The 18804-nt window shown below is 33.7% G+C and overlaps 1 protein-coding gene across 1 annotated transcript; it reads left to right on the forward strand.

The window, feature by feature from the left end:
* Positions 1-462: 462 nt before the first annotated feature.
* LOC127713991 (uncharacterized) lies at positions 463-17604 on the forward strand. The gene is made up of 4 exons (XM_052219941.1): positions 463-478; positions 862-978; positions 15436-15540; positions 17414-17604. Exons 1-4 carry the CDS (start codon positions 463-465, stop codon positions 17602-17604), a joined length of 429 nt encoding a protein of 142 aa, XP_052075901.1.
* The last annotated feature ends 1200 nt before the right edge of the window (positions 17605-18804 follow it).

Genomic DNA, 18804 nt, shown 5'->3' on the forward strand with positions numbered 1-18804 from the left:
TATATATTGAATTAGATAAACAACACTCTACAATAAACTTCCGAGAAAGGAGTAGGGGCATTTAGGCCTGGTTTTGGCCCAAGAAAATAAAATGTTTGATAACTATTTCAAATTGGCACATAATGTTTAGAAATGCATAGGGTCAAGAAATATAAATGAAAAACAAAGATTTCTATCTGATGACGTCACAATTACGTCATAATATGTACTGTTTTCACAAAAACGATGAAAAATACAGAATTTATGCAGTTTTCTATCTTTATTTCCATTGTGGAAACATCGTGCGCAGCCAAGAAACAACAAAATAATTTAACAGAAGCTTTATTATAACTATTGACATAATCCCACCAAATATAAAGTTGTTTCTTGGGTGCGCACATACTTTTTCAATCTAAAATATACTTAAAATTTGATGAAAAACAAGAAAAATCACGAAATTTTACAAAATATGCAAATTAAGTCATGTTATGTTGCCATGGTAACTTGTTCAATGTCAAATTTGTTTTGTTTTTCTGAATACCTTGTACTTTAGTCAGGTTTTCAGTAATATAGAATATGTATGATAACTTTTAAATTTGCAGTAATGTTTGGGCCAAATAAGGGCCTTATTGCCCCTACTACTTTGCAGATTTAGAAAAATCTGCGGTGTACTCCGTTCTTTTAGTAGGTGAAACAGTTCTTGCTCTGATCAATCGCAGTATATGTTATTCAGTACTTCATTAAAAATGTCTATACAATGTGTTAGGGTACTCATTAAAATTTAGGGAGGATACATACAGGGAGGTAGAAAACAGAACTATATTTGTTTTGGCCGTTTCAACTTTTGTACATAGTGGTAGAACTTCTGTTACTGTATTTCAGATGCAGCTCCTCCACCATCTTACGATTCTGTTGTTGAACAGATAAAACAAGCGAAGAAAGACTCAGATGGACATGTCGATTTTGTCAAGACATGCTGTGGAATTCTAATAGGTTCTGGTAAGTACATGTTTTGAATATGTATCAATTAAGATGAAGCATTTTTACTACTCGTGTGTTGAACATTGGTGCTAATCGATAAAATGTTGACTTATTTCGTTCATACAAGTTTAACTATAGAGTTGGTAAAAAAAAACCTGGTTTTTCTTTCTATACAGTTTAATTATAGAGCTGGTATGAAAAGAAATCTGTTTCTCTTATACAGTTTAGCCCCCAAGGGTGATTGGGGAATAGAAATATGGTCACCATTGATCTTCTTCCGACCGGCAGAAAAACCCTTGCTAAAGTGGGGCGTCCGGTCAAAATGGGGACGTTAAATCCGATGCCTCGTGTAAAGAGAGTGCCACGCTCTTTGCACGTTAAGAACCCTTGCAACAACTCTTTGAGGGGTCCGTAGGTGACCTGTTGCAAGGCTAAATTTCTGACCCTATCCAATATACCCTCATTTCCCGTGGCAATCTAAATTTCTCCGACCTTAATCCCAGACGTCTCTATTACAGAACCTACCTATTGTATTTATTGTTAATTTGTTCTCGTCCTGAATATGCATGAAATATTTGCCACTGGACATTAAGCAACCAACAATCAATCAATCTTATACAGTTTAACTGTAGAGCTGGTGAAAAAAAAACACATTTATCAGTTTTTCGCAATACACTTAACTGGAATGCGCCTACCCATATACACAAAAATGGTAAGTGTATTGGAATGGTTATATATAATATCAGATTACATGAACACACATGTGGAATGCTTGATTTATTAAAGAATGGGAATTCTAAAATAGAGTCTGAACTTCAGGTTGGAATAATAGAATAACCATTATTTAATTGCTAATTAAAAACAAACGAAATTAACATTTCTACTCACAATTGTATGTAAAACTATTACCGCGAGAATATGGTTGTCCTTCCTTTTTTCAAATTCATTGTAAATTTTATGAAAATATCAACAGAAAAACAGGAATTACTTTAAAAAAACAAGTGCCTATATTTGTTTCTTCCCCCATTAATGCTACCGTCTGTCACCAAGGCATATGTTAGTGTTGACGAATTATGTTTTTTTTTTTTTCAGTTGCAGTTACTGTTTGTTTAGGGCTATTCTTGTCAATTCCAATAACTATGATTGCTTTAGGTAAGTAGCTGCTACTCTTTCTGCTTTTAAACTTTTCAAGGTCAAATTATTCGCGAATGCTTTACAAAAATAACCCACTAAATTCACTGTGGTCTGTTGTCGTGGTTTCCAAGTGGCTCATCTGGGAGAATGGTCTGTTGATTGTGAGTTAAATTATTTTCGCAGATGATTTTGAATAAAATAAATGGATAATGTGTTCATGGGACACAGATGATGCCCCCGCTTGCAAATAACATTATAAAGGGGTATAACTCAAGAATGGTAAATTTTCGCCTCCCAAATTCGAACTTGATCTGTGTTTTGTGGTTATAAGCATTGTGCATAAGTTTCATAACATTTGGTTGAGGCAAACTAAAGTTAGAGAACGGAAACCAATTTCGGGACGTATGTACGGACGGACGTACGGACGGACGTACGGACGGATAAGGGTAACACTTAATGCCCCCTCCGGTGATGTCGATGGCATACAAATCATTTATTTAACTGTATGCCAACATAAATCATTAAAGTAACAATTATACTGTATCAAAACTTTGTATTTTGGTCACCGTAAGTCCTTAAACAATGAGCTAAACCCATTCCACATAGGAAAATGCCCTGAAATGACATTTGTAGAATAATCCAAACGAGAAAACTGAAGACCTGATTTATGACAAAACAATAAATGATAAACAAATATGATATACAGCAGCAAACGATAATCACTGAATTACAGGCTCCTGACTATATATTAATGGTTAGCGCTGTTGGATGAACATATACCTTTGAAAGAGGAAAGATTAAATACTTTTTATTGAATGAATTTAAATTCCACATGGTCAAAAACTACTGTGCGTACATGTAGTCTCATCATCCTTATATATGGCGCATGGTCTAACATTAATGAGGGTTTGGATGGGATTTACAGAATCATGAGCTAAAAATATAAATATAATAAAATTGAGAACGGAAATGGGGAATGTGTCAAAGAGACAACAACCCGACCATAGAACAGACAACAGCAGAAGGTCACCAACAGGTCTTCAATGCAGCGAGAAATTCCCGCACCCGGAGGCGTCCTTCAGCTGGCCCCTAAACAAATATATATACTAGTTCAGTGATAATGAACGCCAAACTAAACTCCAAATTGTACACAAGAAACTAAAATTAAAAATAATACAAGACTAACAAAGGCTAGAGGCTCCTGACTTGGGACAGGCGCAAAAATGCGGCGGGGTTAAACATGTTTATGAGATCTCAACCCTCCCCCTATACCTCTAGCCAATGTAGAAAAGTAAACGCATAACAATACGCACATTAAAATTCAGTTCAAGAGAAGTCCGAGTCTGATGTCAGAAGATGTAACCAAAGAAAATAAACAAAATGACAATAATACATAAATAACAACAGACTACTAGCAGTTAACTGACATGCCAGCTCCAGACTTCAATTAAACTGATTGAAAGATTATGTCTTCATCATATGAATATCAGGCACAATCCTTCCCGTTAGGGGTTTAGTATCATACCATCATAACATATATGAGAAGAACATAACCCGTGTCATGCCAACAACTGGTTTTTGAATAAATGTGTTTAGTGCCGATGCAAAGACCCTATAAGTGAATCAATATTAACGCCAAAATATGTATCGTAACTATATCCCTTCTTAATAAGTCTATTTAAAGGTTTTGTTAGCTTCAGAGGTGAATACTGACATTTTTGTGCTTTATAAAGAATATTTCCATAAAAAATTGGATGTGAAATACCTGAACGTATAGGAAGTCTGCATGTTGAACTATATTTACGAATGATGTCCTTATACCGATGATAAAATTTAGTAAATGTTTTGACTAGTTTGTGATATCGAAAACCCTGGTGTAATAATTTTTCAGTAATACATAAATTTCTCTCGTTAAAATCTAAAACATTGTTACATACACGAGCGAATCGTACAAGTTGAGATATATAAACACCGTAAAGGAACGTCACCATCTAAAAATGGACAATTAACGATAGGAAATGAAAAATCATCTCTTTTATCATATATTTTAGTATTAAGCTTTCCATTAATGATATAGATATCAAGATCGAGGAAAGGGCAGTGGTCATTGTTAGTATAAGCTTTATTTAAAGTAAGTTCAACAGGATAAATTTCTTTAGTATACATACTGAAGTCGTCATTATTGAGAGCCAAAATATCATCCAAATATCTAAAAGTATTATTAAATTTGTGTATCAGATGTTGTTTCGATGGGTCTTTGCTGATTTTTGTCATAAATTGTAACTCATAGCAATACAAAAAAAGGTCCGCAATAAGTGGTGCACAGTTAGTCCCCATTGGAATTCTGATAACCTGACGATATACGGAATCTCCAAAGCGAACAAAAATGTTATCTAGTAAAAATTCAAGGGCATATATAGTATCAAAGCATGTCCAATTGGCATAGTTTTTTTGTTTATTGCTACTAAAAAATGACCTAAAAGAGTTTGAACATATATATTTACATTCTGACTTTTTAAATGCCCATTTAATTAGGTGTGTGAATTTTTTCTTAATGAGAATGTGAGGCAATGTGGTATATAGGGTAGAAAAATCTAAACTTTGAACAGATTCAAAATCACCAATATATGCATGTAATTTATCAAGTACTTCCAACGAGTTCTTGACACTCCAAAAGTAATTAATTCCACTATTTTCGAAGGCCTTATTTGAATAATTTATTATCAGGTTTTTGATTGTACCAAGTGTACTGGTAAGAAGAATAGACAATTTAGTAGTGGAACAATGGCTTGAAGACGAAATAAATCTATATTTGTAAGGTGTTTTGTGTAGCTTCGGAAGCCAATACATAGTTGGGACTTTCATTGTACTTGGTTCTGCTTGTAAAGCGGTAGCTAAAAGTTTATGTTTGTTACAGATGTCGTTTTCTGAAAATGGAGTCAGTTGGAATGTTGGTGAATTGGTGATTTCTTTTTTAAGAACCTCAATGTAAAATTTACGTCAAACAATAATAATATTATTAGCAGCTTTATCGGCCGGGACAAAAACAAATTCCTTGGCTAGTTCTTTTAGTTTATGTTTGATACGAGAAATAGGTTTATTGTGGTTATTGTTAAGAGTAAAATGTTCTTTAAAATGTTGAATACGTATATCAACTATGTTCATTACTGAATTAAAAAAAGAGTCCAAAGATTTTTTGTCAGCTTTTTCCCGTTTTATCCATTTCAAACAGTAAGTATGGAGTGAGTCGTGGATGATATTACGACACTCATTCCAATTAATAATTGACGGGGGACGATATTTAGGTCCTTTACTGAGGAATGATTTTAACTCTCGGTCTTGAACAATGTTAAGATCTCCTGTTATAACATGGGAAATGGGTCCATAAATGTATTCGGAATTACTGCAATTACATGAAGTAGGTGTATTTTCACTGATATTAACATCTTTACACAATTGGCTATAATTAAACACAAATTTCTGGGTAGATTTCTTGTAAATATAACAAATAAGAGGGAGCTCAGTATTATCAAAATATCCCGGAATTTGTTCTTTAACAGAATGGTCGTTAAAAATACCGGCAATATTTACAAAATCAAAACCTTTATTAACATACTTTATTTTAATAAACTGTTTTTTATGATCTTCAGGGCGATCAATTTTGGGAAACAGTTTAGAATAACAATATGCCATTATAATTTGAACGATTTCATACTTAGGACTGCTATATGAAATTGTGTTGCAATCCTCTAAAATTTTATTTAACTTATTAACCGGTAATGAACAGAGCTTTGTTAACAGATAATGTCTGCCGTTGTTTTTTGAAATAGAAATTAGGTCCGAAATATTGGTATGATTGGTCCGAAATTTTCTTTGATTGCGATTTTTTCTACGACCATGAGAACGGTTTTTACGAACAGTTTTAGAAACTATATCCAAAATGTTAACAGAATCGGTTCTTGATATATTACCAATTCCCATGATATTATCATTAAGACCGAGAGGGTAGACTGTCTGTAATTTTTTAATCCAATTTAATTCAATTATTTTCCGTGATCGTACAAACTTTGAATGAGATTCACCAGGCTGCTTATTTACTACTTCTAAAGGTTGAACTGCTAAATATTTAATAGGATGATTGTGCTTCTTAAGGTGTTGATAAATGATACTTTTGAGTTTATTGGGTCTTTTAAAACGATACAGATGTTCTTGAGTGCGTTTAGATAAATATCGTCCAGTTTCACCTACGTACTGAATACCGCATCCCGGTTTGTTTCATGTGAGTAAATAAATAATACTGTTTGTTTTTCAAGTTATATCAGTTTCAAAATTTAAAGAAAATGTGCGACCATTAAACGTGGACCTTACCGTGTTGTTGGTGGAAAGACGGGGACATGTAAGTCATTTTTTGGCATGACACTTATCGATAGAAGGGTAACCACGATTTTTATTGTTAAAAATGTTAGCGATGGTAGTATTTTTAGATAAGCGATTTTGAAGATTGAGACGTGTAGATACCCTTTGAACGAGTTTAGTATTTAATATTTTTCCATTTCTAAGCTTCATATTTGTTTTTTATTTGTGAATTATATTAGAAAGGAGCAAAGACTGGCGTCCAGAATATGAACCAGCATACAATGAATTAAATTATGTAAAAATGACAAATCTGTTCGGCTAAAGATGTCAAACGCTATCCGTATTAATTACCCGAAAAAGAAAGGGTATATCAGGGTAGCGACTGACGTCTGACTAAATAGTAGAATGGGGCTGAATATTGAAATACTACTTTTTGATAAATATTCCTAAAGTAATGAACTAGAGAAGTTCTCGCTCGGACACACACTCCATAATCTAGTATATTATAAGAGCATAAACCTGAAGCACGGGGAGGCACTCTACTGTCTCTACACGGCACTAAAGACAAACTCTGTAAAAAATAAAATTGAGAATGGAAATAGCCTTGTTTTACGGGGGTTCCATAAACGACAAGTCTAGGGTTCTTTGACATCACTTTATTATACAAGTAAACATAGGGAAAATAACCCTGCAATAACAATAGCATATAATTATCACATTTATCAATATCACAGTCTTATTAAAGTCTTATACTAGAATCATACAAATAGTATACTGGTGTAATTAACAATGTTACAAGATCGTATGAAATATTCTATTCCATATACAATAAACTATACTGAGTATCAAGAATGCAGTGACAACAAACTTGCAATTATATATTACTAAATACAAATACATGCTTTTGATAAGTCTTATCAAATAGTATATCATTATAATCAACCAAGCGTATTATAAACAAGTCGAATGTATCGTACTTCATAAACGAGTGTCATTCATAAAACCTTTACCATACGGAGGCTATTAACTGTTCACTATAGTATTCTAGCTATTAAGTTCGTATGCACTACTGTGTGTAATGTTTAATATCTATTATCGAACTCAAGTTAACTGACATATAGGTACAATATAATATGACCCTTACCAATCTGTGGAACCAGGTTATATATATCTAACATCTACAGTACAACCAGTATGTTATAGGAACATCATAATCTATATGTCCTGAAAATAATACACAATAGTAAATACTAGGATCTAGGAAAATAATGATCCCTTATACTAAATACAACATATTAAAGACTGATATAATAAAATCAAGCTATTACACAAAATTACCATATATGGCCATATTTACGCAATTGTCAATGTGACGTCATAGATCCATAACTGAAAGGTCAAGATCACTTTCAAAATCATTCGTAATCTCCCTTTCTACATCCAAACTACAGATTCAAATCATATATTCTCAGATTAATTCATAAACTATCTTACTCCTATCATATCTAAGGTCTATGGGCATACTTACCTATAAACTGGCAGAATTGTATAGCATGCACTGCATACGCCTTTCATACACCACAAAGAACATAAAATCTACTTACCAGATATAAAGAATGTAATTTCCAATAACTACAGTGATTCCAAAGTATGGAAACTTCAGTGAGTACTAACGAGCACTAAATAGAATGCCTCTAAATAAGTTTCATCACTATATACGGTTTAAATAAGAAGTAAATATTAAATATGTATGTCTCCAATTTTCAAGAATTAACCACCATTACTTCTTTTCCAAAATCTGAGGTGTGTCTAGAATGACCAATAAGAACTGACCATAAAGGTAAACAAGGTGTGACAATTAATTTACTAATGAGTTGGACGGGTAGATACAATTACAACTTTGCTCAATGAAGTATGACTGACTAGAACTTTCATACAATTTAAAGTGTGAAGAGATAATAAACTATAAATCAAAAGATCAAATGATCAGAGTGAATGAATAAAGTATAATATCTGGCATGTAATAAAATGTAAAATACTAATAAATGAAATATGTAAAAATATACTCTGTCACATTCTCCCCTGCTGCGAGAATGTCTTCCAAGACATAACTGAAATCATGGTGACAATAAACAAAAATATACAACAATGATCTTCCCCCTGTGTGAGGAAAAGACGTCCTCGTCTAATACTTGACAAAACTGAAATACAATATATCATCTAATCGTCTGTCTTGGTGATCAGCTTCAAAATCGCTCTGGAAACGTCATCAGCAATGTTGATAAACATTCCAGAGGATGCTGCAGTCCTAAGGTAGTCAGCACGTACCATCTATTCCGGTTGTGCACTCTTGGAGACTGGTGGTACAACACAATCCTTGTACTTGGTTGTAGCTGTTGATGTCTTGGTTCTGGTAGATCGTCTTTGTTGTGGTTCTGGTGTGTCATCATCTTTTTCTTCTTCATCATCAATGTTCTCATATTCCGTGCTATCATCATCTGTTACATCATGTAAAGCATCTGTTGCCAAATCATGTACTTGATCTTCTAGTGATGTTTCGTGCTCTGAACCTCCTGATTCCTCAGGCAAAGAAGCGTCCTCCTCTAATTCAGATTGCTCCTCGGTGCGGTCCTGATCGTCATCAGCGTTACCAGGAACAGTAGCCTCCTCCTCAACCGATGCTGTTTCATCATCTGCTTGGATAAAGTCATCCGGCTGAATATCTTGTTGAACATCTTGCTGAGGCTCTTCAACCACGACATATACCATTGATTCATCCTCACTCTCTCTGTTGGAGTCTGTTGAAACTTCTACTGGAGCAGGTTTCTTCTTTGGTGATGCTGGTTTTCTTTTACTTCTTCTTGGCAAAGGAACTGGCATTTGGTGAGTTGTGTTCTCTTCCTTAAGTTCCTCGTTGATGCTTCCAATGGGTAGTAGATGGTTCCTGTGAAGCGTTCGTTTTCTTCCATGACCATTCTCTTTCCTAACTACATAGACAGGTAGTTCTGTATTGGGCTGATCGAGGATTACATGTGGATCTTCTTCCCATTTATCCTGTAACTTGTGGGTTCCATCGAAGGCAAGAATCTTCACAAGTACTCGATCATCTTTATGTAAAATGGCTCTTTTAACTCTGATGTCATAAGCTTGCTTCTGTCTACCCTGTGATTTTTCTGCAGCTGATGATGCAAGTTGGTAAGATTTCTTTAATTTCTGTCTCAGATCTTCAACATACTTCGTCATACTTTTCGGTTCTCTATCACTGTCAATCCCGAAAGTCAAATCTACTGGTAGCTTCGGCTGTCGACCAAACATCAGCTGGAACGGTGTGAAGCCTGTAGTGTTATGCTTGGTCGAGTTGTAGGCATGGACAATAGGACCAATGTAAGACTTCCAGTCTGCTTTCTTATCTTTCTCGAGAGTTCCAAGCATGTTGATGAGTGTCCTGTTGAATCTTTCGCATTGTCCGTTGCCTTGTGGGTGATATGGCGTTGTCCGTGACTTCCTGATGCCGGTAATATCACAAAACTCTTTGACTAGACGGCTCTCAAAGTTAGCACCTTGGTCGCTGTGTATTCTTTCTGGAAGTCCATAATGTACCACGTAGTTCTTGAAGAAAGCTTCAGCAGTGGTTCGGGCTGTCATGTTTTTCGTTGGAATGGCCTGTGCGTATCGGGTAAAATGATCTGTAATCACCAATACGTACTGGTATCCGCCCTTGGAAACTTTCTAACTTCAAAAAGTCCATACATACTATCTCCATGGGTTGAGTAGTTCTGATACTGGTCAATAGAGCTCTGTCGTTGGTTGGAGTCTTACGCCATATACATCTTGGACATTTCTGGATCCACTGCTCAATATCTCTAGTCATACCATACCAGAAGAAGCGCTCTTTGACTAATGATGTTGTCCTGTCTCTTCCCTGGTGTCCCATTTTGTTGTGCAGTGATCTGAGTACTGTTGAGATCTGAGACGCTGGCAGTACAAGTTGATCTTTGGTAGTGTCGTTGTCAGTAGTTGTTCTGTATAGTATACCACGCTTGATCTTCAGCTTGTCAAAATTTTTATACAGCATGTTGTGGAATGATGACGACGGTACATCATGCTTTCTGGGTTTCATCTTCTTACTGACTTTGACTATCCAGTATCTTATTGTAGAGTCGTTCATCTGCTCATCTCTGATGTTGATTTGATGTTCTTTGAGCATATCAGGTACGTTGTCTAAAGCATCTAGTTGGTGTGATAAAGACTCTACATATGCAACAGGTTGTAATAAGCTGCATATAGCCTTGACAGATTCCTCTGAGATGTTATCTGGTTTGGTGTGAATACCAGGAAGACGTGACAGTCCATCAGCATCCGCGTTGTTTTTTGCCTGGTCGATAAACGATGTTGAAATCGAAAGATGCTAATGCTGCAAGCCAACGATGTCCTGTGGCATCTAACTCCGCTGTGGTAAGTGCGTACGTCAGAGGGTTATTATCTGTATAAACTGTAAACTTCTGGCCATATAGGTAATCCTTAAATTTCTCTGTGACGGCCCATTTTAACGCCAGGAATTCTTGTTTGTGTACTGGGTAGTTTCTCTCTGATTTTGACAAGCCTCTGCTGGCATAAGCTAACACTCGCTGTTTTCCTTCCTGTGTCTGATAAAGAACAGCTCCAAGTCCATTAATACAAGCGTCGGTGTGCAGCTCAAATGGATGTTCGGAGTCGGGAAAGCTTAGTATTGGCGGTGATGCAAGATGACTTTTCAACTGTTGGAAGGCTTTCTCCTGTTCTCTATTCCATTGCCATGGTTGTTGCTTGTGGTCTTTCTTCGGTTTCTTTCCTTTAATCTTTTTTCCTGTTGTAGGCATCAAATCCGTCAAAGTGCGTGCAATCTTTGAAAAGTCTTTGATGAACTTCCTGTAGTAGCCAACGAAGCCTAGGAATTGGCGGACTTCTTCGGGTGTTGTTGGTCTTGGCCAATTAGTGACTTTGTCGATCTTATCTGGGTCTGGCTCAACTCCTTTCTCTGATACGATGTGACCAATGTATTTCACCTTTCGTTGGAAGAAAGAACACTTTTTCGGAGATAACTTTAGGCCAACTTCTCGGAGACGCTGGAAAACTCTCTCGAGGCGATCTAGATGTTCGTCTAAGGTTTTTGAAAAGATGATTAGATCGTCTAAATAGATGAAACAAATTCTTGCATGTAAGTCACCAAGGTATTCTTCCATCAATCTCTGATATGTAGCTGGTGAATTCGCTAACCCAAATGGTAATCGGTTGAATTCGAAGAAACCAAGTGGTCCTACAGTGAAAGCTGTTCGTTGCTTGTGCTCCTCCTCGTTGGGAGCCATTATAATAGCCTTGTTTTACGGGGGTTCCATAAACGACAAGTCTAGGGTTCTTTGACATCACTTTATTATACAAGTAAACATAGGGAAAATAACCCTGCAATAACAATAGCATATAATTATCACATTTATCAATATCACAGTCTTATTAAAGTCTTATACTAGAATCATACAAATAGTATACTGGTGTAATTAACAATGTTACAAGATCGTATGAAATATTCTATTCCATATACAATAAACTATACTGAGTATCAAGAATGCAGTGACAACAAACTTGCAATTATATATTACTAAATACAAATACATGCTTTTGATAAGTCTTATCAAATAGTATATCATTATAATCAACCAAGCGTATTATAAACAAGTCGAATGTATCGTACTTCATAAACGAGTGTCATTCATAAAACCTTTACCATACGAAGGTTATTAACTGTTCATTATAGTATTCTAGCTATTAAGTTCGTATGCACTACTGTGTGTAATGTTTAATATCTATTATCGAACTCAAGTTAACTGACATATAGGTACAATATAATATGACCCTTACCAATCTGTGGAACCAGGTTATATATATCTAACATCTACAGTACAACCAGTATGTTATAGGAACATCATAATCTATGTGTCCTGAAAATAATACACAATAGTAAATACTAGGATCTAGGAAAATAATGATCCCTTATACAAAATACAACATATTAAAGACTGATATAATAAAATCAAGCTATTACACAAAATTACCATATATGGCAATATTAACGCAATTGTCAATGTGACGTCATAGATCCATAACTGAAAGGTCAAGGTCACTTTCAAAATCATTCGTAAATCTCCCTTTCTACATCCAAACTACAGATTCAAATCATATATTCTCAGATTAATACATAAACTATCTTACTACTATCATATCTAAGGTCTATGGGCATACTTACCTATAAACGGGCAGAATTGTATAGCATGCACTGCATACGCCTTTCATACACCACAAAGAACATAAAATCTACTTACCAGATATAAAGAATGTAATTTCCAATAACTACAGTGATTCCAAAGTATGGAAACTTCAGTGAGTACTAACGAGCACTAAATAGAATGTCTCTAAATAAGTTTCATCACTATATACGGTTTAAATAAGAAGTAAATATTAAATATGTATGTCTCCAATTTTCAAGAATTAACCACCATTACTTCTTTTCCAAAATCTGAGGTGTGTCTAGAATGACCAATAAGAACTGACCATAAAGGTAAACAAGGTGTGACAATTAATTTACTAATGAGTTGGACGGGTAGATACAATTACAACTTTGCTCAATGAAGTATGACTGACTAGAACTTTCATACAATTTAAAGTGTGAAGAGATAATAAACTATAAATCAAAAGATCAAATGATCAGAGTGAATGAATAAAGTATAATATCTGGCATGTAATAAAATGTAAAATACTAATAAATGAAATATGTAAAAATATACTCTGTCACATAAAGAATAGAGAAATTGGAGAAAAAACATAAAATATAGAGAATAATGGGCAAAAAAAAAAAAAAAAGAATACAGAAATGAAGGACCCTCCCTCCATACCATCATTAGTGTGCGCTGTCTTAGTGTCGAGGTTAATGACGTAAAACCGGACGTTACGGTGAACAGTCTCAGTGTCCGAAGTTAATGACCAAACATAACGGTGCACAATCTCCTATACAGTTTAACTTTAAAGATGAGACGTCTTGTCACAGAATATAAGTTCCGCCATAATATTTATTCCAAAGATAATTTATTATGTAACAAAAGTTCCAATTGGAATTAATATTATGTGATATTTATTCCATAAGCATAATAAAAGGACCGATGCCTCGGAATTTTTATCACATAAAATAAATTCCAATAGGAAGTTTTATTACATAATAAATTATCTTTGGAATAAATATTATGGTGGAAATTTTATCGTATGACTGGTATAACATTTTTACTTTTATCATTTTGACCATTTGACATATCATTCATTAAAATGAAAGTAATCATAAATTACGGGGAAATTGCTTTAATAACATATATATACAAATCTGTCCGAAATTGATGCATATTTTACAAGCAAACAAATTGGAGTTATTTTGATTTTTTAAGCACAGCCAGGGAAATATTCATAAATACTATTTCTCCTATTCATAACTTTTCTCTTTGGTCTGCATACACGGCCGGATTCTTTCATTTCATCAGTATCTATTTGTTTATCATCAGTATCCTTTTCCTTTGTGGGTGAAGGTGATGGCATAAACAAATCTTCAATGCCTATATCAAATGTATTCTCATTAATCATGTTATTTTCATCATATGATGATTGTGTTATAACTATAGAGTCACCCATATCATTTTCAATATTATTGTTTTCATCATTTATGTCATTAATGTCATCTCCATGTACTTCTTCGTTGTCAGATTTCTCATTCATTGTACTATTTTGCTCAGGAGGGATGTACCTCTTGATATTATTTTGTCGGTATTTCCCAATCAATTTGTCGTTGCTATCAATAAGGGTGATAGTGCCTAGTTTCGGTAAGTCACTAATTATGTACGGTCCTTACCATCTATTCTTTTTTTTTTTGCAAGTTAAACCCTTTTCAAAGTGTTATTATGGTATGGTAAAAGTATTATGTAATATCTATTCCAAAAGGAAAAAGTATTATGTAATATATATTGTAAAAGGAATAAATATCATGTAATATCTATTCCGAATGGAAAAAATATATTGTAATATCTATTCCGATTGTAAAAAGTATTATGTAATATTTATTCTTATTGGAAAAAGTATTATGTAATATTCATTCCAATTGGAAAAAGTATTATGTAATATGTATTCCGATTGGAAAAAGTATTATATAATATCTTTTCCGACCCAAAAATAATTGTTCCTAATGTTGTAGACATTAAATAATCATTTCAAATTATCCACAATTACTGGCATGCATATTTTACATATAAATGATATTTGTCTCATTAGAATTAACATTTATATTTCACAGCTGAACTTGTTAACATATTTACTTACCTTTAACATAAGTACCATCATTTATGAACATAAATATTTTCTCGTACTCATCAGCCTCCATGTTTATACATTCAGGTGTTGTGTACAGGTGAATATATCTAACTCATTAACACTTTTCAATTTACATAATAATCATATAATCAGAATTTAAAAACCTGTTTTGATTTAGATAATAATCAATCCGGTGTAAACCAAACTTCAGCATAATAGGAACATTTGTTATACTCATCAACATATAGGATAAGTTCCTAATATCAGTGGAACAAATATAATACAGATGGAAAAAGTATTCCATGACAGAATTTCCGCAGAACAAATATTATTATAATATTGTTTCCCTAAGGAACAAATATTATTAGGAACAAATATACGTTGACAGTCTGAACTAATCAATAATGTCAAAAGATAAATTCTATTACCATAAGGCATCAGCATGCATAAATCCATTTAGCATTGTTTGATATATTCTTCTTTAATTTTACCATTTTATAGGAGCAATCTAATTACATGACTGTCCGGCAGAAAAAATGATCCCTATATACCTGATTGTAGCAGGAGCGTTTTACATTGTAACATACATAATTATGCTGATCAGAGGACTGTTCAATAAAAAGAAGGAGCTAGGAGATAAAGAGAAAAAGCTAGGAGTTGGACCTGAACAACTAATTATCAACTGTTTTGTGATAGCTTGGTTCATTGCAGGTATGATGTTTAAGGGTCTGGATGGGGTTTATAGAATAGAGAATAAGGGCAAAATAAAGAAAGAATAGAGAAAAATAGGACAACAAAAAAAAAAAGAATAGAGAATAATGGGGTGCTAAAATATAAAGAATAGAGAATAATGTGCAAAAAATACATAAAAATGACCTAAGAAAATAAAGAATACTGAAATGAAGGACCCGCCTTAGAGACTCTCATGTATGAGTAGTGTTCTGATATATAAATTATTGTCTATAGCAAAGATAGATAATATTCACCATTCTCTGTACAATAAACCTATAATTAATAGACTAAAACTTTTCAAATGACAAGGACAACTAGCAATACTAACGTTCATATCTTCATTTTTAAACTTGATTGCACAAGTGCAATGTTTGAAATATTGCACGCAAATTCTATGTTGGATATTATATATGCTTTGCTTTGTATGTTGTATTCTGTATTCTTATTTGCAACTCAATTAAAAGATGTTAGTATAAACACAACTTGTATTCTATATACATATTGATGTAATTCTTGCTGTACGAATTTGGTTAAGTAAGTAAGTAAGTAAGTAGGTAAATTTTATTTATAGTCGGGCATGATATGTACAATTCAACAAGGTAAACATGAGCTCTGTAGAGCTCTTAACCGACTTGATATTTAAAAACAAATAACAAATTATAAGCACATTTGACAAACTACACATACAAATAAAAACACATGCATAATATAAATTAATAGCTAAGCAAACATGCATAAATCAAAGCAAGCAATCTAAAAAGAAAAGAAAAGCAAATTTTGCTTTAACTGTCATAAAGACAAAAGCTAAGCAAATAAATAAAACGAAAGCAAACAATAAACAAAAAAACAGAACACAGGGCCAGAAGATTCCAGCTGTGAGACAGCAAAGTTATTGTGTACATGAGCTACAGTTAAGAGTGACATGTTGAAAAAACTATATTATCAGGTAAGAGGAGAGAGCTGACTCGCTTTGTTTATATTGACTAGTCCACTATGTGCAAATATCAAGTGCAGTCATGCTTTCCTTTTTAAAAGTTTTTCATATATGAAATTGATTAAGATCGAGAAAGCTGCATGTTTGATCATGCTATTGTGTTTACCGGCCTCTACCAGTAAATTAGTCTAATTTAAACTGTTACTGCAGTGTAAAAAGAGCCACTCTCAGATGGTAAACAGCCAAAAAGTGTTTACAGAGACTGTTGCACTTACAAATATAACATGACTTCTTTAAATTCGGGTTTTGCTCGCCTAACTTCGCGAAAGCATTATGTAAGGCCACCCTTAACAAATTATTTGTTTGATGTTGCCTAACGTTGCCTTGTAAGGTTGGGTAGGTAGGTAGGGATTTAATTTGTTTTGGCCAACAGCATAAGTTACATGTTTGAAACAAGAAAACAATGTTAGAGCACGAAAACAACTTAGAATTTTGTTTTAAGGTGGTACCAAACACCTTGACTCATTTAAGTTTGACTCGTTTAATTTTCATAAAATTTTGACAAAATATTAACTTTGACCCTTTGACAAAAATATAAAAAAATCAAAAAACTTGAACCACACATTTTATCGGAAAAATTTCATTGGCTATATAGCAGTTTGACAGAAACAAATTTTGATCATTGAGAAGCGTAACATTTCCTTAACAGTAGAACGTGATTAAAACGTTCGGCTGATTTTTACAGAGTTATCTCCCTGTAGTGAACAATTTGTGTCATACCATTTTTCAGATAGGCAGCTTTTTAAGTGGGTAGGTAGGCAACATTTGACAATTTCAATTTTATTTTTGGCCTAAAATCGAGTTCGCATGTAACCTTATCGTCAATTGAATGAAAAGTGTGTTACTTTTGTTTTTTAGGTAGTGTATGGGTGTATAGAACTTACGATGACTGGCAAAGCAGTAACTCCACTTTGGATAATTACTGCAATCCAACGCTGTATTACTTTTCATTCTGGATAATAACCATTTCTTATATCGGGCTCGGACTGTTGTTAGTTATGTGTCTAACTACTTGTATTGCCATGTGTATCTGTGGCGAGGATGAGTAACTTTGAAATCTGTGTGGATACTAGTAACTTCCAGTCACAAGATCAAACGTAACCGTCATTTTCAATTTTTCATCTAACGATTTTCGGATTCCTTCATTTTCCGCGTAAAGGCATTACTTATATACTATCTGTTACCTTTGAAATGATGTAGTCGCTGAGAAAGATACAACGCAGTAATAATGTCTTTGTTCTTTCAACAATGTAGTCTCGTTGAACCTGTTATAGTTCTCACGAGATTTATTATCGACTGTTACTCAGTTTTCGAATTTTCTTAATAAATGTGTATCATTCATGGATAATAGGCAATAAATAGTATTAATTTTGGAACTGAAAAAATGTACTAGAACTTCAAGGATAACCCTGACATTTGACCTGAAGTTACAACTCACGTGCTATACAAAGGGACGGTATATATATGTCATTGAGTACCATATTATAGTATATTATTGTTGTCAGCATAATCAAGACAACATGTAAGCGCTTTCCATTGGTCTGTTCCCAACTGTCAATCATAGATCATAGTACGATATGATATGTTTGGGTCTTTTTTTTTTTGTCGTTTGGTTTGTGTCTCATTGACGTAAACCCCTCGCCTCTTTTTATTTATATGCAGCGTAATGATATGCAGTTGAAACCATCAATATTATCATATGCAAACTTGATCTATGGTAGTCTTCCAGAGAAGCTTTAAAACATGTACGAGGGTCTAAATGGGGTTTACAGAATAGACGGAATGATGGGCAAAATGCAGAATGAAGGGCAAAAAAATAAAGAATAGAGAATAATGGTCAAAATTAAGGATAGAGAAAAACGCTTTAAAAGGTTTAAGAAATAAAAAAATGAAGGACCCCATTCAGACCCTCGTGTATTTTCATTATACTGTATCTATTTGTTTCGTTAATTGATGCATTTTTAGTTGTAAAATGTAGAGATATTTTTTGTTTTATCTTCGTTGATAAATGTTCTAATTGACAGGTTTTAAACTATGCCAGTGACATAATTACATTGTAATGTCTCTGATTACGCATATCATTTGATGCAATCTTGTGCATGGTTGATTCCGGATAATATGCCATAAAATGGAGTTATTTATAATCGGAAAATATAAAAAATGTATTCGATGAACTTTATACTTAAACTGTAAAAAACAGACATTCACTAAATTGATACATATATTATTAATAATTTACTAACCATGAT

This window comes from Mytilus californianus, unplaced genomic scaffold, assembly GCF_021869535.1.
Source record: "Mytilus californianus isolate M0D057914Y unplaced genomic scaffold, xbMytCali1.0.p SCAF_9, whole genome shotgun sequence".
Lineage (NCBI taxonomy): Eukaryota > Metazoa > Mollusca > Bivalvia > Mytilida > Mytilidae > Mytilus > Mytilus californianus.

Excerpts from the sequence above, each read along its gene's own strand:
- LOC127713991 (XM_052219941.1), top strand. Across the intron at positions 979-15,435 it reads TGGAATTCTAATAGGTTCTG|GACTGTTCAATAAAAAGAAG; the intron begins GTAAGTACATGT and ends TGCTGATCAGAG. Across the intron at positions 15,541-17,413 it reads GATAGCTTGGTTCATTGCAG|GTAGTGTATGGGTGTATAGA; the intron begins GTATGATGTTTA and ends TTTGTTTTTTAG.